The sequence below is a fragment of the Balaenoptera physalus genome (genome assembly GCF_965194825.1).
Source record: "Balaenoptera physalus genome assembly, chromosome: 17".
Taxonomy (NCBI): domain Eukaryota; kingdom Metazoa; phylum Chordata; class Mammalia; order Artiodactyla; family Balaenopteridae; genus Balaenoptera; species Balaenoptera physalus.
The window spans coordinates 18,226,170-18,244,454 of NC_138895.1; the positions used below are offsets into that span (position 1 = coordinate 18,226,170).

Below are 18,285 nucleotides of genomic sequence, written 5' to 3' on the forward strand. Positions count from 1 at the left end.
GTGGATCAGGATTATACCAGTAGTTGGGAAGGTTGTTGTTGGTGGTGGTGGAAGTTGTGGTTGTGGAGGGGATGGTGGCTCATAAAGCCTCAGTCATCACAGGGACTTACCCCAGAAAAAGTAAACATGCAGACTGGATTCCTACAGCGCCTTAGTTGAAGGTTGGCTGGTCCAGGTCACCTAATCTGGAAAGCAGGAATCCAGGGTAGACGTTCTTTTCAATATCAAAACCTGGGTCACTGGCCTGTGTTTTCCCACGATGCTTCTCATAATCACTGTGGAAGCAGGAGAAACTGAAATCAATTCCTAATGAAGTGTATCTGTCTTCTTGCATTTTTTTTCCTGTGCACCTGGTTGCCATTTCATCTTCCCAGTTGGACTGGAAGTGCTCTTTTCTGCTTTGGGTCTTCATTGCTTCTCGCAGGCTTTCTGTAGTTGTGGCGAGCGGGGGCTACTCTTCGTTGCGGTGCGCGGGCTTCTCATTGCGGTGGCTTCTCTTGTTGCGGAGCACAGGCTCTAGGTGCATGGGCTTCAGTAGTTGCTGCATGTGGGCTCAGTAGTTGTGGCGCATGGGCTTAGTTCCTCCGCGGCATGTGGGATCTTCCTGGACCAGGGCTTGAACCCGTGTTCCCTGCATTGGCAGGCGGATTCTTAACCACTGAGTCACCAGGGAAGTCCGGACTGGAAGTTCTTTGAGGGTAGAGACATTACTTGAAGCTTCAGGTGGTTCTCCACAATGACTAACTCAAGGATGGAGACTCAATCCATATTGCTGATGGATGAATAGATTAGAATTTGGTTAAGGTTGGAAACTAGAAGGGAAGATATGTTTAGCCAGATATTTCCAGGCTAGTGGTGTCTTCTCCTCCTAAGACAGAGGAAGTGGCTGTAGCGGGGATAAACACTTGAAGAGTGTTGTGCATTATGTTGTGGTGACTGTGGAAGCTACTCTGGTTCCAGGCCCCCAAAAAAAAAAAAAAAGAGTCCTGACCATCTCTGATATCGGAGATAACCCCATCAGCTAAATTCCCCTTGGAGTTCACATCCAAGCCTGATCGTTGCCAAAACTGGGGGCTTGATAATGATCTCAAGTTGGTGAAGAAGGATCTAGATCCTCCCCCTGCACTCTGGGAACAAGGAAACCCGAGTGGCCAAACATCTTTCTGGAAAATGATGACCCGTGTAGATTTAGGGGCAGGTTCAAGAGGAAACAGAAGATGTTGACTGCTCACTCCTGAGGCTGAGGTGAAAGCATTCACAGACTTACCTGCCGGGAACACTGAGTCTGTTCCTATCATAGATGCCTTCTCCAGAACTTTTCACTTCATTTTTCTCCAGTGCTGCTTGGCTTCCTCACCCACTTTACGTTTGAATCCAAATTTCTGATACATTCTATTGTCTGCTTCCTCCCACCCACTTAAATAACCAAGTCCCTTCTTTGAGCTCCCTTGAAAACTTAGAAGTTTTTTTTTTTTTTTAATATTTATTTATTTGGCTGCACTGGGTCTTAGTTGTGGCACACAGGATCTTTAGTTGCAGCACTCGGGCTCTTTAGTTGCGGCATGCGGGATCTAGTTCCCTGACCAGGGGTCGAACCAAGGCCCCCTGCATTGGGAGTGCAGAGTCTTAACCGCTGGACCAGCTGGGAAGTCCCCATAAGAGTAAAGTTTGAACGAAAATTAGACCAAGATGGCCTCCATCTCTACTCACCTCAGTTGTAAGAATCAGAAATGCCCTGACATGTAAGATCGCCTCAGGATAACAAAAGCAGGGATGTAGCCGCCGACCTTCTGGTTCTGTAATCACTGAGGAGGGATACGACTCTACTGCCTAATTATCTCATGATTCGTGCTGAAGGAAAGGAGGCTTTTAAAAATATACTAATTTGGGATCACTGGGAAGTTTTCTTTTTTTTTCTCCTAGGTAGTTTTGTGACTCACTCAGGATAGCTTTGTGGTTCATCAGACCCTTGAAACTAAAGACCGAAAGGATTAAAGAAAACCAAACAAAACAGTACAGCCTTCATAAATCTCTGACCAATCTATGACTTTTGGGAGACTTACTCACTTATTTAAGTGTCACTGTTTACATTGAAAGGAAGAACTAGCACATGATTATAATGCGCCTTGTCCCCTGGGAGGTAGTTGAGGCAGGCACCTATTGGGTTTTCTCCCCAGTGATTCTCCCTTCTCTGGTGACTACTCTGCCCTATTCCAAAGGGGCAGAGTTGGGGCAGCCATATTTATACGAGTGGGTCAGGGGTGAACGTCCCGTCCAAGGTGAGCCAATCAGGAGTTCCTTCCTACAACCTCGGGAATGAAATCCAGAGAGAGATTCAGTGCTCCTTCATGTGGCTGCAAACTTGGGTGCTACTGGTAGCCACGTTCTCTGGTATGCGTGCTTGAGAGGCAGGAGCTGGTGTGGAGAGAGAAATGATTCACACATTCAGAGGGAGGTGGGGAATTGAGAGAGCGGGAGAAGGAAAGCTTCCTGGTTTCCCCACAGCCTTGTACTTCCTGGCTCCAGTTAATTTCTGCATTTCTGCCCCGAGCTTCTCTAAAATGCCCCTGTAGCTTTAGAACACATTTCCCATTGCTGGTTTGGATAGGTTTTTATAATTCACAGCCAAAGAATCCTAATCGATATGAGTAGTATTTTTCCTTGCAGGTATTTAATTTTAAAAATTCACATATTAGAGGCAAAATTTGAATTCAAGCGGACCACTAGTAATAGAGGAATTAACGGTAATATATATTTAGAGCTGTAATGCTCTTAGAGACTGTCATTTTATAGATGTGGAAACTGAGGCCCAGGAAGGCTAAATCCTTTGCCAAGGTCACCTCTGTGTCTGACCCAGGACTTTAGACTCTTGACTCCTAGACCATGGCTCTTTCTCTCACACCCTCTAACTCTGAAATACTGAATCTACATTCACAACTTGTACACTTTAAAAAATAGACCATCTACTTCTGCATATTCTTATTCCTACTGTTTTGGATGAGAAGTTGAAACTCGAAGATGTTAAATGACTTCAAAAAGACTATACATTAACAGAAGAAGAACTAGAAGTTTATTCCCAGGCAGGAGGTTCCATCCAATAGGCCAGACTTCTCTGTCCACGCGTCCAGGTCACCACTGATCTGCTTAGGCTGGCAAATCCACCATGGCAGGGCTTTTAGGGTCATTCATCTACTCAACAAACATTTATTGAGTGGTAAGTACCATATTAAGGTGGGCACCATTCCACACCAGGAGATACAACGAGGGGTAAATTCAGTTGGTCAGCCTTGAGTGTAGGTGAGCTTCGAGAGCTTCACCTGGTGTCTGTATATTTGGGGCTGGGGGTGGGTTTGGTCAGTAGACGTGTGGGTTGTGTGGAGGTGAGATAAGATATACTACTAGAGTTCAAGCGTGGTGGCTTTTTGACAGTGTCACCAGAATACAGCATGGTGCCCAAAGCATAGTGAGATGAGTGAGGGAAGGAATAACGACTCAGAGACACAAACAACGAGCTATAATGCAGGGGTTCTGAGTAAAACGCGCTCACCTCTCATGCTCATTTCCTGGTCTGCCTTTCCCTCAGCTAGAATGTGCATTCTTGAGAGGGAAGTAGTTTCATTTGTTTATTTATTTTCTGCATTCCCAGCATACATCAGAGTGTGCTGGGCATCCAGTCAAGGGAGCTTTTAGTTATGTTAAGAGGTTAGAATGTAAGAGGAAAGCCATCCCAACAAGGCAATTTATCAATGAGTCTCGGCAAGGTGAGAGGGAACTTGGGTGGTGTCTGCCAGAAATCAACAGCTGGGTTTGACCCACTCTAAGAAATCTTTGCTTTGAGCCAGATATTACAACACCCCTCCTTGTGAGACATGTATCTGTGATTGTGGAAATACAGGAATGTATCTGGGGGTGAGGATTGGAATTGAATCTTCTGGCCTGGGGAAAGGATATACATGCAAAAATGGGAAGATGGGAGGCAGGATGGTGGGTCTCCATGGGTCCAAAGTCCTCTGAAGTGAGGGTTTTTTTGACTCGCTATGTTTTTGGTTAAGAAATGCCAGAGTACCCCTGAGGTTGAAGGTACCATAATCTTATCAACAGTAATGCCATATATTATCATGAGTGCCTATCTCTGTGTCAGGTTAAGCAGTGAGATTTCAAATTTATGTCTTCAGCAGGTTTCTCTATCATTTTGATAGATCATTCATTTGTCCACTTACTCATTTATTTGATGTATCCATTTATCAGTGCCTATATCATGGTGGGGTAGGTCGGGGGTTACTCAGAGACAAATTCACATGGGATCTTGCCATCAATGACTTCTTCGCTCCGTGTGCAAAACTGTTAGGTTTTCTACCACCCTTGCCATAATGATAACAAGTGGCCTTTGGAAATTGAAAGGTACAGAACAAACCCTGGGCAGGTGCACTGAAAACTCAACAGCAGCAGGATTTAAACACCAATCAATTGGTCTGGACCACATTTCCAAGGTCCCTGGGAGTCCCGAAAACCTCCGTATAATAAGGTAAGTTTCTCATTAATCTATTTTTATTTTATGGTGCAGGAAATTGGTTGAAGCTGTCAAAAAAAATCACCGTTGAGAATGTTTGCTGGGCAGAAGAATACTAGGGCAACTCAGAGAGGTCACCCCGGGAAAGGGGAGGAGGGTCCTTGTCACAGCCTGAAGGGTGGTGTCTCGCCATTGATCTTTGGCAAGTTGTGCTGGAAAGGGCTGGTCAGAGTTCCAAAGCGCAATATTATATTTCCAATTAAAATGCAAAAACAAACCTTTTTCATAAAACACATTGGCCTCAGCACTGGGAAGTGACTACAAAGCCTAGTGCTGATTGAGAAAAGCTGAAAGCAGACACTGTAATTGATAAAGGAGATAAGTCAACCTGTGTCCTTTAGAGAATAACGAGTTCCATTTTTCATCAAAAAGATCTCCTTGTGTTGAAGAAACATTCTTTCCATAAATCTACTTAATGGTTTCCCCCCAGTGATATATAACATGGCAAGGGACGGCAGGCCACCCATCATTTGCATTGCTAATTCAACCCAAAGAAAACCCAAACGGTTCCCAGGAAGGGCTGCTAGCAAACTCTCTAAAGGGAAAATATCCAAAGGTCTCCCTGGTCTCTTCAAGCAGGTAGATGATTCTGAATAAATATCCTCTCACTAAACTTGAGATCGGATGCAAAGGTCCATCCCCTAGCCCCCAGTGGCCACCCTGGTACGCTCAGCTCTGAGGGTGACTCCGTCAGATAGCTCCAGAGGCCAATGCCTCAGATACTTGGGTTGTGAGAACTGATTAGCTTTGTGCCCTGAGCTCATCCTTCTCCCACGACGGCCCTGACGGCCTTGGTGTTTTGGGGACCGTGGGCCGTGAGCGGTAGTCCGCGTTTACGGCATTTGGGGAACTGAAGATGTGTTTTAAAGATCCTGCCTGAAGTGGTGCTGCTGACTGAGGGCCGGAGCCTCAGGTGCTGATGGCCCAGGGGGAAGAAAGGGCCTGCCCCCTTCCGAGGGGATGATTTAGGGCCCTCTGCGCAGGGTGCCAGGCAGCAGACTTATTGTTCAACTGGGCTGATCTTCGTGAACCCCAACTTTACAAATGGGCTGTTATGTCCACGAGGGCCCAGCTTTATGGAGCAAAACCTATTTCCTCCAAGGGCACCCAGCCCTCTCGCTGCTGGTGGACTTCCCCACATGGGAGTCATTAAAAACAACCCTAGAGTGATTTCCTTCTGTTGCTGTTTGTTTATCCTCCAGTCGCGTGTGAGTCAGCCAGATCGTGATTTGTGGTGGTTTTGCTCGACGTTGGCTGGTCAGGAACCCGGTTCCCAGTCACCCGGGAGGTGGCCCTGCAGTTTCGCAGAGACGGCGGGTGGCACGAGAACCCTCTAGTGTCACCTCTGTGCAGGGTGACAGGGCCGGGTGGGCCACGGCCTTTGGGATGGGTTACGCTGGGGTGATGTTTAAGAGAGGAGAGCGAGGCAAGGGAAGAACAACAATGACCACACTTCACACAGAAACCGACCACATTTTTTACTGCATTGGCTCCACGCTGGATCCAACATGCTGGTCCAGAGCATGTCTGGCTACAAGCTGGCAGGACCTCTACGGCTCCCCCCACAGGCTTTCCCTTCCCCGCCATGAACATTATTTCTTTTGATCCCACTCACTGCCCCAAGTGCAGAGGCAGTTATCAAAAAACACTTTGGATGCAAACAGTGAGTGGCTTACAACACACGGATGGGTGGGTGCGACGTCCACTGCGAACGTGGAATCCACAGAAATGGCTGGAGAGGCAAGACGCCTCCTTAGTGGCTTAATAGGATGATGGCATTCAAAAAACCCGCAAGTGGTTTTTGTTTTCTTTTTGAATTCCTGGAGTCTATTGAAACTAATTGTTCCTAACGTTATTTCATATTCGTAATCAAATGTCTGACCTGATTTCAACCATGTTTGTTGGCATACATCTTTTGAGTGGTGTGCCTTGAAGTTATTCAGACTGATATAGGATGAAGATTACAAATATCTGCATAAAAAGAGAAACTGTGTGACTCTATATGAAGACAACGACCATCACATTCCACAGCACATCATTGGTTAATCTCTGAATCGTCAGGCATTATTTTAAATGAGAGAGAATATAAGTGAACACAAGCGCCACGACAAAACAATCATAACAACAGAACCAAAGCCAATTTCTCTATTAATCATTGAAGAATTGTACCTCTGTTTCTAACACTTTTCATTAATTGTTATTTTAAGCTCCAGTAGCAGGATCAGATTTCTGCTGCCTCTGGGCAAATGAGTTATGATCTGATCTCAAGTTCCAAGGGAAATGCTCAGTTTTATTTTCCCCCAGTTGAATAAACAGTACTATGTCTATTATCTCTTGTGTTAGAATAGTGTTGTCTTCACATAAGACTCAAATCATGGTATTAGTCATTCATTTCCTTGAGCACAGACACCCTCATGCGTGCTGACAGGTTTATAAGGATGCGGTGGCAGCCGTGGTTCTGGGAGCTGCTAGATGACCGACCTTGATTTCTTGCAGTCCTGAGCGATGGAGCCCGGGGGGGTCTGGTTATTGTCTGCTTTCTCTCCCAGATGCTGGGCTTGTCTGGAAGATTAATACGTTAACAAGAGCTGAAGGGCCAGGGTTGCACATCTTCAGACATGTTTATTAGCAGATGGCACACAGGATTCAAAGGTCACCACAAAAGTGACATTTTAAAGTGAAACAACAATATTTATGTTCAGATAGTCTACTGATGAGATCATGTGGAAATGGTTTTGATTAAATTAGCTTATAAATGGTTGCCAATCTATAGACAACTTAAAGTGCCACGTCTGTTTACCAAATTTTTTTTCTCACGCTCTCACCTTTTAAATATTAATGACCAAATGCTGTGTTTTTTTGGGGGGGGGGTTAAGATTATTTAACTGCAGGATTAGTATATTTGGTTTTGACTTCCTAGGTTATCCAATTTTTTTCATTCTAAAAATGTTATCTCCTGTGTGAGTTCTGAAATCTCACCTGCTATTATTTCTGCTCTGAAAGAATTTGGATTCCGCTGTTGTAAAATACAATGGCTTGCAATTTCTTTAGTATAAATTGGGTCTCTGGCGAGACTTGAAGTTCAGTCTCTCAGATCAAACCTTATGTTCAATATCAGAAAAGAGGTATGAGCTGGATTTCAGAAATTCTTATTAAATCTGCGTTTTGGCCTCTGTAGCCCTCGGGAGCCACACTTCTGTGACAACGTGCGCTTGTGTTTCATACAACAATGTGAAAACCAAAATGCAGCCAAGGGGAAGGAACCCTCCTCTCAGCTTCTTTTTTTTTCCCCCTCTCTGTTGTGCCTACTACCTAGCAGGAATGTGAATGAAAATATTTACCTCAGAAAATGGTTTAGTCAGAATGCTCAACAGTCTGAAATGAGAATTCACCTTTTGCAAGTCTTGCAAATCTCCGTGGTCAGCAAAACCCACAGAAATATTTCCAGAAAAGGCATTAAAATGCAGAAATAATGATCAATCAGTAGATTAAAACTTTCACAGACATATTTACAGGAAACAAATATGACCATATAGACTGTTTCTCATTTATTTACATTGAATTGTATTAGGAATAATTTTGTAGGATATAGATATTACTGTCTTGAGTTTTTCACCTTATTATTATGTCTATCTTATTTTTCATACAGTTACAAAATTACAAATGTAAGAATACAACAGAAGATGTACTCACTTTTCAAGAGAACCTTTTTCAATATTCATCGCCCCTTCCATTGGATCCAATCCTTGTTCAGAAAATTGCTTCAAGGCACTTAAAGCTGCCTAAAAACGAAAACAAACACACAGACAAGGAGATCCAGTTACTGACTTTCATGTAATAAATAGGTATGTAATGGTAAAAGAAAGCTTTGATATATAGTAAAGGCTATCATTTTCATTAGTCTAAATAAATGCTTTTCTGTATCATTTAACAAAACTACATTTAAAAGGCTGTATTATGATGGAGCAATGCATATACTACGAAGGCTTTATTTTTTGTGTGTCTGGGGGAAGAGGTGGAGAGAGGAGTCTCCATAAATCTCATGCCTTATCCATAATTTTGTAAAATCACAATGTTTTATCCGCAAATGTAGAAAACACCTAGTAGAAGCCTGTCATTCTTTGATGATGAGTTTTGCATCATTTCTCCTCACATCACTGAAACTACACATCGTCTTCCTCCAGATGTGAGAACATCAGATTTTTCTCCAGCTTTCCAAAGTTAGCATAAATGTATTGTTCAATTTTATAGACATGTAGCCTCAACCAAGTCACAGAATGTGAGCCCAGAAATGGACCAAATACAGCCTTGCATACCGAACGGATGGTATGATGGTATCCTGTGAGGAGAGAGAAAATCTGCACTCCATGGGGCCCTGGGAAGGCAGGCCTGGCCGCGGCAGAGCCTCCTGTGGTGTGGATACGCCGGGGATGCGGGATGTGGATGCGTGGGATGCTGAAGGGTGTTGACAGGCTGGTGGAGCCTCGCTGAATAGCTGGGAGGCACCAAAAAATGTGATGCTGATAAGATCTGCATAAGTTGTTGACACTCTGGTGCTCGGTCCAAATTGTTATTTCTTTGAATAAGAATTTGGTTCTTCTTCCCCTCCCCAAACCCCACCACTTCTCAGGTCAATTAGAAGAGCTTTGTTGTGTCTGAGATAGGTGTGAGCGGCCAAAGTTGTTTGCATCTTGGAGATCCTGCTGGGTCACACTTTGGTCATCTGTATCTTCTCAACTGCCTCTGACAAAGACCTAACTCTGTCAGTTGCTCAGACTTTTATCTGCCAGGGGCCCCTTTTGGGTAGCTGAGTGCATGATCTCTTCTACATCTCCTTATGCGCAATATATCTTTTTGGTGTTGATTTTTCAGTTAATAGGCTTTATTTTTTTTTAGGGCAGTTTTAAGTTTGCAGATAAAATGGAGCAGGGAGAGTTCCCATATACCCTCTCCCACTCCACCCTCAACGCTGTTTCCCCTATTATTAACATCCTGCATTCCCGAGGTACATTTGTTACAACTGATGAAATATCGATATATTATCATTAACTAAAGTCCAGAGTCTACAACTCTGTGTTGTACATTCTATGGATTTTGACAAATGTATAATGGCATGTATCCACTCTTACAGTATCATACGGAATAATTTTATTGCCCTAAAACTCCACTGTGCTCCACCGTTCACCCCTCCTCCCTTTCCCCCCAATCCCTGGCAACCCCTACTATTTTTTTTTTTTACAATCTCTATAGTTTTGTCTTTTTCGAAATTCATACAGCTGGAATCACACAGTATGTAGCACTTTCAGATTGGCTTCTTTCACTAAGCAATATGCATTTAAAGTTCCTCTATCCTCTATGTCTTTTCATCTCATCTTTTTTTCACTGCTGAATATATTCCATTGCGTGGATGTACCATAGTTTGTTTATCCTTTTATACCTATTGAGGGACATCCGGTTGCTTCCAGTTTTTGGCGATTATGAATAAAGCTGCTATCAACATCTGTGTGCAGATTTTTGTGTAATATTTGTAATATTTTTCCTCTCTTCTCTCTTTGTCGTTCTATCTTTTAAATCTCAACCCCTATATTCAACCAAAAAGGAAAAATATACCCTTTACTTTTTTTTTAGGCTACTTCTTCCTTTTGGATCTCTAAGCTGGTCTCCCCAGTTCAGACGTGCTAATTTGAATGCCCACTCACGCCTGCAGCCCCAGCCTGGGCGGGCAGGGGGAGGCCGTGGTTGGGCTCTCTGTTTCATCATTATCTCCTTGAACCTGGAGTCCTGTGGGGATGTCAGTGCCCTATCCCACTACCCCTGATCTTGGTCCAGGCTCCTACTCTACAGCAGCTGGTGTAGGCTGTAGTAAGCACTAACATCGGTTGGGTAGGAGCAATGTGGCCATCTCACTGGGCACTGTTATTGGTTGAATTGTGTCCACCCTCCACATTCGTATGTTGAAGTCCTAAACCCCCATACTCAGAATATGGCCCTATTTGGAAATAGGGTGACTGCTGATATAATTAAGATGAAGTCATGCTAGGTTAGGGTGTGGCCTGACCCATTATGACCAATGTCCTTATAAAAAGGGGAAATTCAGAAACAGAAACCCACACAGGGAGAATACCGTGCGAAGAAGAAGGCGGAGATTGGAGTGATGCAACAGAAGTCAAGGAATGCCAAAGACCGCCAGCAAACCACCAGAAACTAGGAGGGGCACGGAACAGACTTCTCCCTCATAGTCCTCAGAAGGAACCAACCCTGCCAACACTTTGATCTTGGACTTCTAACTTCCAGAACTGTGAGACAATAAATTCCTGTTGAATTTATTGTTGGTGGTCCTGTGTTATGGAGGCCCTAGCAAATGAATACAGGTACATCATGATTCCTCTTTAAGGATAGTAATTATATCCTTATAAGAGGATAGTCCTTATATTATCTTTTTATTATAAAAATAGTTTTTCATTACAGAAAAATCATAATATGTAGGCAAGCAAAAAGAATGTGAAAATAGTCACAGCCTTACCCACCACTCACAACTTGGTGTACATCTTTCCATATCCTTTTCTATCCCCTCCCCATATGTACACTCTCTAACCTGGATCATATCCTAACACTGCTCTTGTCATTGAACGTGAGCAGTTTTCCACCTCAACCGAAACATCTCAGCAGCCTCATTTTGCAGGACTGCACAGTATCTCACTGACTTTATGTGCCTTTCTGTATTTAGCCAATCCCTAGTGTTGGACATTGAGGGCACACCCACTTTTTAAGCTGTTATTAACACTGCACCAAGCTTCTTAATGGTTAAAAATCTTTGAGTACGTTCTCAATAATTTCCTTGTGATAAATTCCTAGAAACTGAATTTCTGGGCCAAAGGGTGTGCACATTTGTAAAGATCTGATATAAACTTCCCCCTGCCCTCAGGGAGGTTGTACCCACCAGCACGCTGAGGCACATCTGCTTCTCTAGGTGCTTTTGTAATCACCTCTCAGAACCACTTCGTGCATCACTGGAGCGAACCAGTTTTGTCATTTTACAGCCCCACTTTATTTTTCATTTGTCCATCCCTACCATTTACCTCATTCACTAGACTTGGCTTTGAGTGAAGTTTGGTTGCTTTCGAAAGTTAAATTCACCCTCAGAAGACTCAGATTTGGACAAGTTTCCGCTTAAAAAAAAGTAATTTGCAGAGATATTTGATTCTTATTAAATTCAATTAGATGACCTCTGAGGTCAAGTCCTGAAACGCTGAGGGAGCTGGGCAGCCTTCCCGGGTGAATGCTGAGAATGGTCCCGTGGGTGTGCACATCCTTGCGGGCTTGTCTCGTGAACCTGAGCTCTGCAGTCCCGCCCTCCGTGCGTGTGCGCGGAGGTAAGAGCCCGGCCCGCTCGCTGCTAACCTGTAAAGACCAGTCCGTGCCGGACCTCTCCAGATAGCCCAGCTTCGTGGGGTGGGCGAAGGAACAGAGAGTTCTTTGTATATTCAACAATTTTGAACAAATGAACAGCTATTTTGTTCTGATCCATTAATATGTGAATTATTGGTAGGAATGCTGATTTTTATCAATTTCTCCCCAAATGGATTATCATAGACAGCTATTTCAGTGCCTTCTATGATAGTCTATCTGCAATGTGGTTAGTACTGCTGAATGAGACTTTTGAGAGCTCCAGGGCTTCTTGGTCCTGTTTTATTCCCAATAAGGCCAAAACGACAACCGAAACGAAATCGTTTTTTGAAAATCACTTATAGGCTAATTGTAGCCCAGTTGCACTAGCTGCTTTGGAAATACTTGTTGCCTGAATACCAGGAACCAAACGTCTTACTTCACATAGTCCAGGACCCAGTGACACCTGTTCGCATCCACCCAAAAAGCGATGCACATATGAGATGAAGGCGAGGTCTCAGGGAGCAGGTTGGGTGTTTGAGCTCTTGCAAAATCTCCTGGATGATTTAATCATCCAGGCAGGTCCCCAAGCGCTGTCAAGATGATTGTCATTGCTCCAAGAACGTCCTACCAGCTGGAGTGGCGGAGTGCTCTTTCACTCGATGCCATGAAGGATTTCAGAATTCTTGTGCGGCTGCTTCCCTCCAAAGGTATGTTTAAAAGCTTCCAAATAACATTCCCTTAACTGTCTGATGAGATAATTCAGCCCACATCTTATTGATAACCCTGAATACAATCGCTTATAAATATGAGAGGACTTCTTTCTACTTTATAAAAGGCAACGAAGACACTTTATCTTCTCTGTAAACAGCAATTGCTGCCATTTGATGAACATCCCTCTGCCACAGCTATGAGACCGGGTCCCTTACCTGCGTGACCTCAGGTGTTACCACAGCCCTGCAAGGTAGGTCCTTCCCATGAGGAATTCAGCAACCTACTCGAGGTCACACAGCTAGTAAGTGGCAGAGCAGAGAGAGATGTGAACCCAGCCCACATCCTTGGTCACATCACTTTATTTCCTTCAAACGTAAAAACTGCTCACATTCAGCCTAGGCAACTTCAGCATAACTCCTTTCAATATCATTATTTCAAAATCACTCCTATAACCTCCTCTATACCCACTCTATTGATTATTTCCCATGATAATGAATTGAGGTAAGCTCATGAAATGATCTCCATTTTCTAGAGAAGGGCTTTATTACCTTGTGGGGAATCACACAGTTTCCAGTCTCCAGTTTTTTTGGGATCCCTTTTTTGGGGTTGACTTCTGAGACCTCATTTGGTGCTTCTATAACACTTGCAGTTTGGTTAAAACTAAATTGCTATAGCAATTATTTCATCACTTAGAATGATCCAAAGGCCACAATTCCTTGCCTTCCCTCCCGTCGTTCTCAGAAGAGTTCATCTGTCACCTTACTGTGGTGGCTGGGAGGAGGGAGAAATGAGGTGCAGTGTCTGCCTGGGATTGTGGGGTGTAGGCTACCCAGTGAGAGGAGGTGCTGGGACTGCAAAGGCGAAATGGAGAGAGAAAGAGGGCTCGGCTGTGCTTTAGAGGGAGCTATAAGCCACATGAGTTCAGGAAAGTCGAGATGGGCAGGGGCTGCCAAGTAGGCACTGCCCTGACAGGTACTAATAGAGCCCTGGCCCCGCTGCTTCCTCCCAGTTTCTCATGAGCTCCATGAGGAATCAGGGGCTCTCCTTCCACACCCAACCCCACTCATCACCCACTACTTCCCCTGAAAGGACACTTTACCGAGTAAGAAAGTCCATGGAGTGAGATGGGTTTGCTTCGCCTTCTACAGCAAAACGCCCGCAACAATAGGATAATGCAGCAACCCCAAAATAGCCACATAACATTTAGCACGACCCAAATATCGGTCCTTTCAAAGAACAACGTACAACAGAGTAGCATTTCGAACAAAAACTGAAATTGAACAGTCCACAAAAATGTTTTACTGTGTTCGTCCAAATCTGTCCAGAAGATGGTACACAAAATCCTTATGTTTAAACTACCTAAGCTGAATAAATTGTTACTTGCTAGAGGCCAGTTGCTTTACAAAAAATTAAGAACATGTTATAAATATGTGACGTAATATTAAAGGACACTTTGGAGTGAGAGAAAAATCAAATAGCCTTCATTTGGGGAAACACAGTTGAAGTCCGATTAGAAGCAAGTTCATACACACACACACACACACACACACACACACAATGGAATATTACTCAGCCATAAAAAAGAATGGAATAATGCCATTTGCAGCAACGTGGATGGACCTAGAGGTGATCATACTAAGTGAAGTAAGTCAGAAAGAGAAAGACAAATATCATATGATATCACTTATATGTGGAATCTAAAAAAAATGATACAAATGAACTTATTTACAAAACAGAAACAGACTCACAGACATAGAAAACAGATTTACGGTTACCAAAGGGGACAGTGTGTGGTGGTGGGGGGAGATGAATTAGGAGTCTGGGATTAACATACACACACTACCTAAAATAGGTAAATGACAAGGACCTACTGCATAGCCCAGGGAACTGTACTCAATAACCTATAATGGAAAAGAATCTGAAAAAGAATATATATATACATATATGTATGTATAACTGAATCACTTTGCTGTACACGTGAAACTAACATAACATTGTAAATTAACTATACTTAAATAAAACATTTTTAAAAAGAAGCAATTTCTACCTTGTCCATTACTGAGATGGTAAAGAGATAAAAGATGTTCAGCTCCTGCTGCCTGCAGGTCACCCTCTCGGCATGGACAATTTGCCATGTGATAAATGTAAACTAACCTTGGGGAGTCGTGGGGAGGAGGTAAATCTGGGCTCCTTAATGAACGACATCCTGAATGATGCTTAAACCCAAGTTGTATAACTTCCCACACACTGTGGATTCGGGAATTTCAAAGATACACTAACATAAGTACCCAGAACCCTCCATATGGCTTTGACCATAAACAAACAGACAACTATATGATTTCATTTCCAAGGTCAGAAAATGTTTTCCTAGCAAATCAAAACAAACTCACTCAGCATCCTTTTGTATGTTACCACAGTCTACCAACTGGAATCTTAAACTTTAGCTTTGTGATACTTTATATGTTCCGGGACTTTTTTTTTTTAAGGTATATCCAAGGCAATAGGTGTAGCTTTGTTTGAAAGGAGAAAAATTTTTAAAGTGTTTTAAAGAAGTGGATGACATTTCCTTTTCTTATTCCTGTCTTTTCAGCTCAACACTTGTATCCATTTGTGTGTGTGTGTGTTTCCCTTAGAGGAGGGCATCTGCATAGATACATAGAAATATTTTTGTCCCCAAAAGATTTTACAACTGTTTTGGGAATAAAGCCCCACAGGTTCTAAAACAGATGTCGCTGCCATTTCGTGTATCACTTGTTTTGTGCGTAGTTATAGCAATGCCAGAAACATGATGCCAATAAGATACTTTCCATGCCTGTTTGTTGGTCTTGGTTCACACGTGTGTGCGTGTGTGTGTGTGTGTGTGTGTGTCCACAGGATGGGGGTGAGCCTTTCCAGCCATTTCTGTAAGTTCTAACTTTTCTATTGTCAATCAGCAATTTAGCAAACTGTGTTGAAACCAGTGCCTATTCTTCTTGCTTCCTTCTGCAGGGACTAAAGAGTTTGTAATGACAACATAGCAGCGTTAAGTCATTCTCTGAGAGACAACAATAGTTCATTAGCAAAATGTGAATTTTAACTTATCCCCTCATGACACGCAGTTCTTTTCGGAGTCTTGGAACAGGATGTCCAATGGGTCCTTTTATTTCTTTTTTTTCCATTTCACACTTTTCCCACCTATTTCACATCCTGAATCCCAGAAACAGACAGGCTGTTCCCATTAAAGTCAATGGTAACCATACATGTCCGAATGTGGCCTTCATTTTGAAGTAAGTGTTCAAGGTTTGTTTTGTTCTGCCTTTTCCCCCTAAAGTGCTTGCTCATATGGAACTCTTCCTGGGAGCAGGTCTAACTGCTGGGTTCATTTCAGAACGCACGCATTGGACATATACGCAGCTCATTAAATCAGCGTCCTTTAATGAGAAAATGATAGGCTTCAAACTGCAAACATCTTCATCTGCAGCTGAGAACTCCCCTCACCTCTCTCCCCAACAATCTTTGAGACCGACTCTCCGTGAAGTCATTTAAAAATGACTGAAAAACCAGAAGGTCTTTCCTTCAGTAGGCTTGAAGTCTTATTGCCCAAAGAATGTGAGTTTTAATGTTTCTAAGTTATCATTTTCTTACTTTGAATGGTCTATAACAAAATGCCAAGTCTCTCTTTATATAAAATAAGAGAAACCCAAAAGAGAAGATCGTATTTCTAAATTTTATCACATTATGATAGGAGCCTCAGTCTATTACTTTTCAGATGAATCAATGGTAGGACTTTAAAAATAAAATAAAAAGTTGATTATACTGAGCTTCAATTAAACCATTTGCTGCCTTGCTTTCTAACAATTTCATCATAGTCCGCACTTTCATTTATGCTTACGCAATCCTATTGGTTCAGGTAATTTCCACAAAATTGGTATCCTATAAAAAAGCTCTTACTGTTGGAACAAAGGGATGTCAGTTAAGGTGATGGCTACTCACTGTGTAAAAAAAAAAAAAAAAGAGGTGTGGGTGGTCGGAAGACTAAGGCGTGCCTTGGACAGTCTCCTAAGGCAAAGAATAGGAATTTTGGCTCCAGAATTTGGGGAATTAGTACAAACTTGGGCACTTAAAACTATAGACTTAGCCATCACCTTTATTTCAGCAATCAGGCACTTACTGTTGGGTAATCTACGTAGCTGCCAGCCTTGACTATGATACAGAGTTGAATTTGAAGCAGGATTAACTGTGCTAAGGAATGTTTTCAGTGTGTTTAGAGCTTGAGCGGCGATATCCATGCTGCCATGGCTTCCTCCAGTCACGCTGTTTCTGTTTTGCCGACAGCATTCCCTTTAAATTCGTGCATCGTCTTTTATTTAATTATTTTTGCTTCAACAAAAAACCCCCTTTGTAACGGTGTTGACTGAAACATGGTGTTGGGCACAAAGGCAAGTGTCCATCTCTCTCCGAACTTGGCATGATAATCGCCCACAAAGGTGTCCTACCCCCCAGAATCTGAATATGGCAAAAGTGATTTTGCAGATGGGACTGAGGCGTGAACACTGAGATGGAGAGGTTATCCTGGATGATCCACGTGGGTCCAACCTAATCACATGGCTCCTTAAAACCACAGAACCTTTCCTGGCTTTGGTCAGAGAGAAAGACGTGGCCAGGGAAACATGCTCAACAAAATGCAACGTTGTTAGGTTTGAAGATGGAGGAAGTCAAGGAAGGTGCGTGGCCGCTATAAGCTGGAAAAGGCAAGGAGACCAGTTCACCCCTAGAGCCCCAAAAAGGAACTGCCGACACCTCGATTTCAGCTCAGTGAGACTCCTGTCTGACTTCTGACCCACAGAGCTCTAAGATAACAAACACGTTTGTGTTGGGCTGAGCCACTCAGCCTGTTCATTTGTTACAGCAGCAAGGGAAAACTAATACACTCTTCCAGTCATCTGGACAAGGAAGTGAACGGGCATGGCATTTGGAGTCTGTCAGGCCTAGATTAAAATGTCAGCTCCACTGCAGACCAGCCGGGTGTCTTTATGCAAGTGACTGTATGTCTCAGAGCCTCGTTTTCATCATCTGTAAACTGGAAACTACAACTCCTACCACGTCGGATTGTTTGAGAGGTTAATGCCTGGCCTATAGTGGTGTTTTATAAATGAAGGCCTTTAGTACACAACTTTCTCTGTTGAGCCCAACATTCAGTCATAAAATTCTTTATGCTGTCTGTCTCCATGTTAATTTATGTCCAGTTTCCTCTATATTTCTATCAACTTTTTCCAGCACATTGCTCATCTATCTCTCTTCTAAGAGAACCCTATCATTATGCCTCCCCCTTAATCAATGGCCATTAATAACTCCCAGCCCCAGAATAACATCCTGTATTCTTGGCCTGGCATTCAGGGCCCTCCATCAGCTGACACCATTCTACCCCACAACCTCACTTGCTGCGGTTTCATTAGTGTGTTTTCTAGAGTGTGATCCCCCCAAACAGCAGACCAGTCACCAGCCTCAGGAACAGCTGGCGGGTGTCAGTGTTATCAACAAGCTCCCTGGCCTATTGGCCTAAAGACACACCAATATTTCAGAAGCCCTGCCCGCACAGATCTTCCGCCCTGGTCAGATTGATCTACCTCCTGTCT

The 18,285-nt window shown here is 43.3% G+C and overlaps 1 protein-coding gene across 14 annotated transcripts in view; it reads right to left on the reverse strand.

Moving 5' to 3' along the window:
• Positions 1-6,023: 6,023 nt before the first annotated feature.
• The window catches only part of STAU2 (staufen double-stranded RNA binding protein 2), a 302,893-nt gene continuing 290,631 nt past the window's right edge, over positions 6,024-18,285 (reverse strand). For 13 of the 14 annotated variants that reach the window (XM_082432596.1, XM_082432602.1, XM_082432604.1 and 10 more), the window contains 2 exons: positions 8,264-8,352; positions 6,024-7,132 (listed from right to left, as the gene is read on the reverse strand). In XM_082432596.1, coding sequence (XP_082288722.1) covers positions 7,039-7,132; positions 8,264-8,352 — 183 coding nt within the window. In that variant the 3' untranslated portion in view covers positions 6,024-7,038. The remainder of the gene's footprint in view (positions 7,133-8,263; positions 8,353-18,285) is intronic. The other variant, XM_082432606.1, reaches the window with a different exon arrangement.